This window comes from Durio zibethinus, chromosome 8 (assembly GCF_047325235.1).
Source record: "Durio zibethinus cultivar Kanyao isolate XHJ-2024 chromosome 8, ASM4732523v1, whole genome shotgun sequence".
In the NCBI taxonomy this organism is placed as follows: Eukaryota; Viridiplantae; Streptophyta; class Magnoliopsida; order Malvales; family Malvaceae; genus Durio; species Durio zibethinus.
The window spans coordinates 1,100,852-1,113,065 of NC_143169.1; the positions used below are offsets into that span (position 1 = coordinate 1,100,852).

General features: G+C 31.0%; 1 protein-coding gene across 1 annotated transcript; it reads right to left on the reverse strand.

The window, feature by feature from the left end:
• Positions 1-278: 278 nt before the first annotated feature.
• On the reverse strand, positions 279-6,277 carry LOC111278880 (nucleic acid binding/RNA binding protein). Its single transcript, XM_022865595.2, has 8 exons — positions 6,152-6,277; positions 5,855-5,923; positions 5,092-5,193; positions 4,464-4,546; positions 4,283-4,358; positions 1,674-1,850; positions 1,162-1,290; positions 279-724 (listed from the first exon to the last, which is right to left on the reverse strand). Exons 1-8 carry the CDS (start codon positions 6,224-6,226, stop codon positions 560-562), a joined length of 876 nt encoding a protein of 291 aa, XP_022721330.2. The 5' UTR covers positions 6,227-6,277; the 3' UTR covers positions 279-559.
• Positions 6,278-12,214: the final 5,937 nt, after the last annotated feature.

Below are 12,214 nucleotides of genomic sequence, written 5' to 3' on the forward strand. Positions count from 1 at the left end.
AGTGATTTTAAAGAAATTTAAATTTATAATTTTAATTGATTTTATATGTTATTATAAATAATAATTTACGAATAAATAATATTCATAAAGAAGAAATGGATAATTTGATAAAATATTCTTAGTAAATTATTATTTTTAATAATATCTTTTCTTAAAGTCAATTTAAATTATAAGAAAAAAACTATTATTATTCTACTATTGCTAAACAAAGCAATATAAACGCAAAATAAATTCTTAAATAACAGTTTATAAACTATTAAATCCAATAAAAAATCAAATAAGAGTAATAAAACATTTGTTGGTAGAAAAGTAGATTCTCAATTTCAATAGTTCGATATCAAATCTCAGTAACCTCAACTATGAAAAAAGAAAAAGTACAGTAACATCGATTGTGAGTTTTTTTTTTTTTTCCAATGTAATATCATTAATAACTTGTGTAAAAAAGTAGCAAATCCTTGCAAAGGAGCATAATGGAATTTTCATGTTTCAACACTTCATGTTTACAACACCCCTTGAATACAACTCTGCTCAAACAACCAGCAAAACATATCAGGCTAGCCTAGTCATCAGTTATCTCAACATTTCCTCCTTTGAGATGCAAGTGCTTCTCTCTTTTCTGGAAATCTGTCAAGCCCTTTCCACTTCCTGTCACACCAACCTTACCATGAGGATCATCTGGAGACTTGAAGATGCTCTCGCGCTTGCGCCCCGAGAAAAAACCAACCTTGTAAAGGAAGAAATAACAACTCGGTAAATGCAAAAAAGTTATAAACTAAGCTAAGATTTTGTACGAGTCTAGTTCCTATGCTTCTAAACAATTGCCTTCCTATTCACAGCAAGCAAGTAAAGTTGAGAAGGGTATACTATAATCATACATCATCTGATAATATTTATATCCTATTCCCACGTTAAGTTTCCATCATCAAGAAAATCATGCTTAATTGCTTTTAACAATAACTGATGCATTCAAACACTACCAAATGAGAAACCAAAAAGAGACATGAAAAAGGGTATCATCCTTCGGAGGAAAAACAAAAGCCTCCTTTATCGATTTTTACCTTTTTTTTTTCCTTATCTACCAAAAAGGCCATTGATTATAGTCGTCTATAATTGGAGAAATACTATAAAAGCACATTGTGAAAAAATGCTTGCTAGACTGACCTTTTTAGTCTTGCCTTTGGTCGTCTGAAACTGCTGCCAAGCATTCTGCCGCTTATTTTGTGCCATTTCAAGTTGTTCAAGTCGCATCTTTGACTTGAAAGCATGTATCTTCTTTCGCTTGGCAGCTTTCTGTGGAATCACAGGCAACAAATCACAAAATTAGTAGAAAACAAATTTCTACCAACATTTTTATCTAATAAAAAATAGAAATTAATTGGCAGTTGTACAAGAAAAAGGATTTGACTAAAAAAATACACATTGAAAAATCACCAGTAGAAAATAAATACATTACTAGCTGAGAAATTTTCAAAAGTGTCAACTATAGGTCCTATTTCAGATGCAAACCATATGTTTAAAATCAGTCCAAATAGGAAAACCAAGCACCATCATCTATAAACTTACATCTTAATTGGACCTGGGATGACATTAGTTTTAGGAACATCAAATGAAGTTCAGATTCCCCACAGCAAAAATCTAAAAGTTCTAAAGAAATGCTGTACAGAGCATCTTACCACATCCTCGGGGTCATCATCAGCTATTCGAAGCTTTGCTGGTAAACTTCGAGATTGAAAGTCAACAGAAGCAGCTTGAGCAATCTTACGTTTGATAGCTTGTTTTGTAGCCTCAGCATCCTTTTCAGCTTCAAGCAAAGCATTGTGTTCAATCGCCCTGACATTGGCAGGATCCACCTGGGATTGAAATTTCATATGGTGAAAGGAGTTCAGCAGGCACCAAAGGGGATTAACAGCAAGTCACAGAAAACATAAGTTGTCTCTGAACACATTTCTATCAATGGCCAAACAGAAACGCAAGGAAAAAAGGACTCTCAAATAAGGGTTCTTTAACAGTATTCTAGGATATATTCACCTAATAGAAACGGGGATAAGGAAATAAAAATCTGCAATGCACCTGTGGCAACAGCGATGCTGGCTTAGCATTGAAATGAAATGATGTCTTGTCAAGAAATACCACCTTAATCACGTAAAATGAGACCCGAAAGAAAAGAAAAAGAAACTGCAGGGAAGCAAACTTGAACAAATGCAAAACCCTAGGAGACAGTGGTAAACGCTTATCACATTCCCTGCTTGATTGTTAAGCCCTATTAATCAAACCATTTATTGACTAAGCAAAATAGTCTTTTGAGATGAAAAGATCAAACGCCCAACTGACAAAACAGACACAGAGGGCACTTCACTCATTTTGTCCCACTGAATGTCTTCTGCTTTTCTTTTTCCCACTTTCCTGCATCTCTCTTTTCTCTTATTAGGTATCTCACTGCATGAAAAGAACAATTCTTCCTCTGGTGGGAATGACATGTCCGAGGTAAAGCTGTAGAAATGTCGCATACCAAGCAAGGGTATCTCATTACCATCTTCTAAATTCAAAGGGATGTGGTTCATATTCCTAAATAGTAAATACTAAACAGCACCAACTTAATGATTTTCATTAAATCTAAAATGCAAAGTTTCAACATCAACTTGCACCAAACACTAAAACACTACATTTATGGATACTTATATATCTTGCACACTACTCTCCCCTCAAAGTATTTAAAGTAAAGCAGGGGAAGAATGACATTTTTTTGGGTGGGGAAGGTGTTGTGTTGTTAGCTACATATAGATTAGCACAACATGCAAGTTTAATGAAATAAAATATCCTTTACTTTTCATGAGTCTCAAAAAACCTACAAGGGCATTTTTAGCATCCAAAAACATTCTAATCATTTCTTGACACTAAGGTTGTAAGTGAACTAAAACTTCACTGAACAGCTCATGAACGAGCTCAGTTTAAGCTTGTTTATTTTTGTTTACTAATTAAATAAACAAGGTTGAACAAAATTTACAAGCTTGTTTAATCATCGAACCAAGCTTGAACATGGGTGAGCTCAACTCATTTATGTTCATAAACAATCTGTTCTATATTTTTTTTGCTTTTTAAATTTATACACAAATTTATTTTAGCTATCTTCTAGAATTTTTATTAAAAGCCACTATCTTTTAAAATTGCAACTATACCTCAAACAATGTGAGACATTTTAACTCAATGATTAATTTATTAACATTGGATCCAAAATTTTAAACTCCATTTTGAAAGCCTAAGCTTCCAGTCTCTGGCTTTCTTCCTTTATCTTTCTCAACAATGTAGCCAACTTCTTGCCCACTCTCTTCTCTCTCACATTCTTCTTTTCTCTACCAGTAACTCCAACCTAAACACATCATCACCACAACAAATTTTGCTTTTATTTTCCCCATGCACAACTCTTGCTTCTTTTTGAATATTTTCTCACCCATTCCTTAATGCCTCATTCCTTGGCGCCAAATTTTCTTCATTTTCTCTTCAAGACTTTCAAGCAATCAATTCCCATCTTTCAAGCTTTCCTTCACTCCCAAGTCATTTTTTACCTTATCTCCAAGCAAAAACTTTTTTTTTTTTTCAATTTCTTCTATGTTTTCTTGCTTCAAATAAATTTTTGAATTTTGTTGTTTGTAATAATTTTGACTTCATGATTTTGTATGATGCAAACAAGTTCCAACTTAGCTCAAGGGCTACCATCAAGCCAAGCTCAAACAAAACAATGAAGACTTGAATGGGGTCAAAGTCAAGCTCAGTTTCCAATAAAAATGAGTCGAGTTGGATCAAAGCCAGGCTTGGCTTGGCTATGTTCATTACACCTCTATGCTCCCCCTCCCCCTTTTCCCTCTTTCCTTTGTTAAGGAGGTCTAGCACTCATAGCTCTTGCCACTCAAGAGCCAAACCCATTCAATAATTTCAAATCAAGTATATGCATGTTTGTGTATATAGACACCTGAAAACACACAATATATGTGCATAAAAGCAATTAGGGTTTTTCAATTTTCTTTTATAGAAAGAATACAAAGATGAAAAGCAAAAGATAGAAGTTTGAAAAGATGAAGAAAGAGAATTATATATTTACAATGATAATTTGAACTTCTCTACTTTTTTCAAATCAAAACTCATCAGCATGTATCTTCAAACAATAGAAAAGGCCACATAATGCTAAAAAAAGCAAAGACCTAGTATTTTAGCAGAAGTAATAGAAAATAAAAGTAGTAGATAGATGTATCTGTATAAGAATCTCATGTGGCAACCAGAATGGTACCTCTTCCTTGTTTCCCCATCCGTCAAAGCAGACATAATACCCATTTGGAGTAATTGCCTCAATAGTTGCATCATACCTGAATATTCAACTAATCAAACACACAAAGGAAAAGAAGGTAAAAGAAATGGGGAGGGAAAAGAAACAAATGGCTAAAATTAGACATCCTTGTTCCTTTACATACCACTCTCCATCTTCACTCCAAACAGCCTGAACTTTTGTGCCAGCAGGAAAATTATCCCCATAATCTGATGCTTTCACCGATTCCTAGATAAGAAAAAAACATTAGTGTGAATACCTAAAAGAATAATGAGAGAGAGCTGCACCAACAAAAATACACATTGAAAGAACAATTCATATCTCCTGCTTTACCAAAATGCATTTTCCATTGTAAGTATGCAATGAACAAAAGGAAAAAGATTAATGTTGCCTATCAACTTTTACAAAAGAATAAAAGTTAAACCAAGGCAACAGTTGGAGATTATGAAAACAAAATATTATTGCAGTAAAAAATTGTGTTATTTAACTACCTGCCCCAATTACCTTATCATATGCTAAAAATATAATGCCGAGCAAGAACTTCTTGCATCAAATATTTAAAACACATACATAAGACAGGCTCAGCGGGTTATGTGACAAATTGGATAAAAGAAACAATGTAGGCTGCCACATCTCATATGCATAAATTTCTACAAAATTGTAAAAAAAATGTAAAAGTTTCCCATTTCAATTCGGAATGTTGCCTTTGTGATTGAAGCACCAATTCTGACAAACAAAAATAAATCAAAGATCTAATTATCCATTTTAATCACCTTCGATTGTGCAGGGGGTGCACTAACACTAGCTCCAATAGCTGATCCAGAAATCTCATTTTGCTTTGCAGCTGCAAGCAGTTCCTCTGTCAGAGCAATCACCTGCACCCCAAAAGTTCAGCACAAGTCTACATCTAAAACAAAGCTATACATTTAGTAAAATAATAAAGGGTGAATTGTCATCATATTTCGAACTTAGAGTCTCAGGGTGAACATCCAAATCAGGTGAATGAGAAGCAGGCTGGCCATCACGACACATAGCACACCTGCAAAGGAATCAAGATCAAAGTGATGGGCATCTTGCCAAAACTCTATATTTTCACAAAATTTCTTTTTCTCCCTATAGTTCACATTTTTGCAGCTGTGAACTTCTTTAATGTATGAACCGTTCCTCACCTTTTGAACCCTGAAATGAAAACAAACTTCCAGCAGGGCCATTACCATTAGCAGTTAATTGATGTTGCTTGTTTGAGCAACATGTTGATTCCTTCAAAAGAGGGAAGGAAGAGAAATGATATCTTCATCACCTTATCGAAAAATTTGACATCTAGAAAAAAAAATAATACCCACAAACTAAAACTGATATTTTGATCACTTTTTGGTGCCGGGTAATAGGTTGGTTCCATTTCTCAACAGAATAACCGTATTTTAACCACGACATGACAAGCCAGAGAAAAGAGCAAACAAGGAACGAAGAAAAAGCAATAATGAAAAATAACATGAAAGAATAAACACAAAGAAAATAATCGTAATCAAGGATCACCTCTGCGAGCTCCTTTTCCATGTCCACATATTCAAGGTTTCCAGGATCATCACCTAGAAGCTGTCTAACCTGATTTTCACCAAAATCAACTAATTAGTCGTATTTTTGCAAGTCCTGTTAAATGAAATAACCAGAAAACATACAATTCCTCCACTTTCTCAGCAAGCAAGAAAACCCTAAACCCAAATTATTCAATCGAAAAACATGTAGAGAGATTTGACAAAAAAATGGTTACAAATTAAAGCTAATTGCGAATATTAAGTTAAAAACTCAAAAGAAAGAAAGAAAAATCGAAACCTGCTGAAGCTGTTCCTTGTATGTAGAAAGATTTGAAGCCAACTCTTCTATGCTTAGCTCATCTGTTCCTTCCATGCTTTTTTTCTCTAAAATTTTCGGTTTTTCTTTTCGAGTTTTTGATGAGTTGTTTAATTTTTAGGGTTTTATTTGGGTATATAAAAGAGGAATGCTAGGGGCATTGGAGAAAAACGGCGGCGTTCCAACACTTTTCGGCAGTCAAGTGTGTACACAAACATTAAAATATCTTTGCGAGAGCATTAGTTGGGTTAAATCGATTTAAAATTGAATTTTTAATTAAATCATATAGTTTAGATTGTTTAATTAGTTTATTTTAAGGGTTTAATTAATTTATTTTAAGGGTTGGTTTATACTATTTAATATATAATTGACAATTTTAAATATATATAAAAATCGATTAAACTAAAAAGTAGACTTTTAATAATTAAGTGTTTAATAAAAATATTCATTTACCTTTACTTTAGAATCTATTTACGAAGGGTTATAATCTAAAATTTTTATTTGACTAATCCTTTCTAGATGTCTTTTTCAATTTTTTATGTCTTTTCTTCCTTAAAATTTAAAACCCATTTCTTCTCTTTTAAACTTTATTTCTTGCTCATCTCTTGTTATCGCTTGAGCTCTATACCTTTACCAGAAGCACTTATATCTCTTTTTACGTTTCATAATCATGCCAAAAGTCACCAATGATACTCAAAACCACCGCATGATGATAAGTTTGAGTGGTCATTCATCCATTTCTTTTTGTTTTTGCCAGACTGACCAAGTTATTTGATCAATTAACTTAGCTGTATAGAAAAGATGTTAGATGAGTTTTTTACTCATTTCAAATTAGTAATATATGAAAAGTTAAAGATAGAATTTTATTTGCTACTTAATAGAACTAATAATTGTTTCATTGTTCTTATTAAGCCGTAAAAGCATGTGGACTTAAATTTGTTTGGTATTGTTCTAAAGTGAGTTTTTTATTCTGGTAATTTTTTTCTTATTTTTATAAGTTCACAGGATTTAACTTCAGTGATTGGTATCGTAATTTTAAGCTTTTTCTGAGGCAAGAAAAAATGTTTTATGTTCTTGATGAGTCGATTCCTAAAAAATCAGATTTTAGTGCTGATAAGACGGTGTGACAAGTTTATGAAACCTATAAAGACCATATTGATCAAGTTGCATGTATCATGGTGAGGGCATGGTTCCCAAATTGCAAAGGTAGTATGAGAATATGGATGCTCCAACAATCATTCTGCACCTTAAAGAATTTTCTGACAAACAATAGTGGATTTAGAGGTTTTAAACGTTTAAGAAATTATTCTGAACAATGATGTTTGAGAGCACTTCGATTACAGTGCATTGTCTCAAGATGATCAATTGGATTGAGAAATTTGGGCAATTAGGATTTTATGATGGATCATGAGTTAAATGTTGACTTGATTTTATCATCTTTTTTTAGTAGCTTTTCACAATTTGTGATGAACTTTAACATGCATCATATGAAAGTATTTTTACCATAATTGATGAATATGTTAGACACTCATGAGAAAATTCATAAAGAATCAAAAAGCTTGAGGCTCTTTTAAGTTCTTTATATAAAACCAAGAAAAAATTGGTTAAAAGAAAGAAAAGTAAAAGGCTTGATAAGAAAGGGAATTAAACAAGACTATCAAGCTTACTGGCAACATCAAGAAGGATAAAGGTGCTTGTCACCACAGTGGTAAGGAAGGTTATTGAAAGAGGAATTGTAAGGTCTACTTGGCAAGCTTGAAGGACAAAAAGTCTAAAAAGATTTTTACTTTGAGAATGTTTATGATTGAGATCAATCTATATTTTTTTATCAAATCTTCATGGGTATTAGATACTGGATGTGGTTATCGCTTATGTAATGAAATACATGAGCTAAAGAAAAGTAAATCCTTAAAGAAACGAGATGTCTCATTACGGGTTAGAAATGGAGCAAGTGTTGTTGCCTATGCTGTGGGTATTTATTATTTGCCTTTACCTTCTAGCTTAATTTTAGAATTCAAATATTATTTTTATGTTCCAATTATTACTAGAAATATCATTTTAATTTCTTGTTTAAGTATAAATGATAATTTTTAATTTAATATTAAGGGCAATAGTTGCTCATTTTTATTTAAATGATATCTTTTATGGCATGGGAATGATTGATAATGGTTTTTATGTTCTTATATTAAATAATGATGTTCTCAACATAAATGTTAAGAAACTTAAATTAGATAAACCAAATTAATCTTACTTGTGGCATTATAGGAAGAGTCATCAAGTTATATAAATAATGATACTTTGATCTTTTTGATTATGAATTATGGGACTTGTGAATCATATTTACTTGGTAAAAATACCAAATCACTTTTTATTGGAAAAAAAGAAAGAGCCAATGTAGCTCTTTGATTTGTGTATTCAGATGTATGTGGTTCAATAAATACAAATGTTAAAAAAGGGTACTCTTATTTTATTACATTCACTGATAATCATTTAAGATATGGTTATGTGTATCTAATGAAACATAAAATTTGAATAATTTGAAAAGTTCAAAGAATTTAGAAGAAAGATTACAAAGCAAACTGGTAAGAGTATCTTGACACTCAAATCTGATAGAGGAGGAAAATACTTGAGTTATAAGTTTTAAGGTTATTTAAAAGAAAATGGGATTTTCACACAATAGACTCCACCATGAACACCATAACACAATGGAGTTTTTGAACGGAGAAACAGAGCCTTGTTAGACATAGTTCGATCTATGATGAGCAATTTAAATATTCTTATATCTTTATGGGGTTACGCATTTAAAACAACCACTTATCTTCTTAATCGAGTTTCATTTAAATCCATGAAGAAGAAAACATATGAGATATGAAAAGATAAAAAACCTAACTTATCACACATAAGGATTTTAGGTTGTGATGCTTATAAAAAACATGTATTAGGTAATAAGCTTAGAACTTAACCAATCAACTATAAATTTATGGGATATCCAAAAGAAACAAAAGGATATTACTTCTACAATTCTAAGGAACAAAATGTGCTTATTTTTAGACATGTTATTTTTTTTGAAAATGAGTCTATACTTAAAGAAAATAATAATAGTAAAGTAAAACTTAAAGAAGTTCAAAAAACACAAATTGACACAAGCAGGGAACTTAAACCAGTGGCTTAAAGTAACAAATGCATAGCCCAAAGCTCAAAATACACAAGAACTTTGTAGGTCAAGTAGGACTCAATAAACTATTGAGAGTATGAATTTCTCATGGATTTGGATGAGTTGATCATAGATGATAATCTTACCACCTATCAAGAAATAATGTTAGGCTAATTTTGAAAAATAGCATGAAGTTATAAAATTCGAAATAAAATTCATGTATTCAAACCAAGTTTAAAGTTTGGTAAAACTGCCCAAAGGGATAAAACTCAAAGGGTGCAAATGTATTTTCAAGAAAAAAATAGACATGGAGGGCAATGTACAAACGTACAAAGCCAGGTTAATTACAAAATGATATAATAAAAAATAAAGAGTTGATTTTAATGAAAATTTTTCACTTGTAACCATGATAAAATTCATTAAGATTTTACCTACAATAGTTGCATGCCATGGCTATGATATATGAAAAATGGATGTCAAAACTGCATTCTTTAATAGGAATTTGTGAGAGAAAATGTATATAAAACAACCTGAGGGTTTTGAATCCAAAGATAATGCCAACAAAGTGTGCAAGTTTTAAAGTTTCATCTATGGACTCAAGCAAGCATCAAGAAGTTGAAACATACTTTTTGATGAAGTAATTAAAGAATTAAGTTTCGTAAAAAAATATAAATAAACTTTATGTATTCAAGAAGACTAATGAGAGTACAATCATTTTCATAGTGCTATATATTGATGACATATTGCTTATAGGAAATGCTATACTTATGTTACAATCTATTAAGATGTTATTATCAAAGAAGTTCTCAATGAAAGATTTAGGAAAAATAACATGTGTTAGGAATAAAAATCCAGAAAGAAAAATAAAAAGATTGCTTAGTCTCTTACATTTTGGATATATAGACAAAATGCTAAAAAGGTTTAGCATAAAAGATTTTAAAAGATGATTCTTACTAATGTTGCATGGCATAAAATTTTTTAAAAACATGTGATTTAAATACAAATTGAGAAAGATTGCATGGATAAGATACCATATGCAATGGAATCTGTCATGTATGCAATGTTTTACATAAGATCTAATGTCTTATATGCCTTGAGTATAACAAATAGATATCAAACAAATCAAGTGAATGCCATTAGAAGGCTATGAAAATAATCTTTAAGTACTTGAGAAGAGCTAAGGATATGTTTCATGCCTGTGGTGGAGGTGAACTCTAAATTAAGAGTTATTGTGATGTAAGCTTTTAATTTGATAAAAATGATAGCAAATCTCAAAGTGGTTATATTTTTATTATGAATGATGGAGTAATAAGTTAACAAATTTCAAACAGAGCACAACTATTGATTCTACAATGAAAGTCGAATATATCTTTACAATTAAGGTTGCAAAAAAGGCTATTTGGATCAAGAAGTTCTTAATTAAACTAAGTGTTATTCCTAACATTATTGATTCAATAATCATCTATTGTGACAATAATAAGGCAATAGCTCAAGCCAAGGAATTAAGATCTCATTAGAAATTCAAACATGTATTTAGGCGATGTGATCTCATTAGGGATTTTATTTTTAAAAGTGATGTTAAAATTGAACAAGCACTCATTAAGAATAATATTGCTAATCTTCTAACTAAGCCACTGTCCTAGTAGAAATATGATAGATGTGTAGTCAAATATGGTGTTAGATATATAAGTGATTGGTTTTAATGCAAGTGAGAGATTGTTTATGCCCTACAAGCCAAATCGATTTTAGTGAAAACATTGACATATTGTAATATTTGATATCTTATAAAGATCATAATTATTTTATCATTGAACTTATATATATAATTGTTATTGATGCTTACATGAGAAAATCTTTGAAATATAAAAATATATAATGAGATTGTAATTAATAAAAGCTATATTCCTAAATGTTTAAAATTAATGCTTTATCAATAAAAAGACATTAATAAAAGCTGTTGAGATTAGCACATGATTATGGTTTTTCTCATTAAATAAGTAACTGATCTCATAGGTTGAAGTTAGGTTAAACTTAAGCTAACATGTAGGTACTTGTTATAGTAACAAGGTAACTAAACATGACTCGATATGAGAATACTATATGGTAGTTCATATAATATCTATAGCAATATTCTCATATGACTATTATATAAATGATCATTTGAGTTGAGAATACTTATGATCATATATGATAAGTGTTATACTTTTACTTTTGTTACTCATGGTTCTAATCATTATTGCTCAATCAAGGATAGTTGGTTTTAACATGAAGCGTATGAAGATGCATGAAGTAATTAAGATAAAATTACCACCTTATGTGATCAAGAGAGTATCTCAATTAATATTGATTGAATTAACTTAAGAAATCATTGGCCAAAGTGAAATAAGAGTTCAAAATTATTCTAAAGCTTATTTGTGAGTTAATGTAAACAATAAAACTTAATATAATTAAACATGATTAAGTAGATATTAATCTATACTCAATGTTAAACTAAGATGCTTGGTGATGAAAGGATATTAGTTATGCATCAAGATCATTCATAGATAGGTTATCAAGCTATTGACTTTCTTAAGCAGTTAGGGGTCATCACAATATAACTAGCATTGACCATGATCTATAAACATGAGGTTGGTTAAGTAGAGAATTAGTGATGAAATCAAAAGGTTTGATTCATTTAAATCCAAACTAAATGATTACAACATTTGTGTTTATTGCCAAGATGTTGGAGAAAATCTAATAAGTCACACACAATAGGACAATTATGAAAGACTAAAATTAGGACAAATTAAGTTGGACTTAATTTGGATTAGGTTAAGCCCAAAGGTAGGGGAATTAACAAGGATTCAACATCTCATTGTAATAGTAATTGACATGTATAAGAACTAATTAAA

What these genes read in the sequence shown, in the direction of transcription:
- LOC111278880 (XM_022865595.2), bottom strand. Translation starts at nt 6,226, where the DNA reads ATGGAAGGAACAGATGAGCTAAGCATAGAAGAGTTGGCTTCAAATCTT. An exon ending in TGGAGTGAAGATGGAGAGTG is followed by an intron (nt 4,359 to 4,463) that starts GTATGTAAAGGA and finishes TTGAATATTCAG; the next exon opens with GTATGATGCAACTATTGAGG. An exon ending in CCAAAGGCAAGACTAAAAAG is followed by an intron (nt 725 to 1,161) that starts GTCAGTCTAGCA and finishes TTCCTTTACAAG; the next exon opens with GTTGGTTTTTTCTCGGGGCG.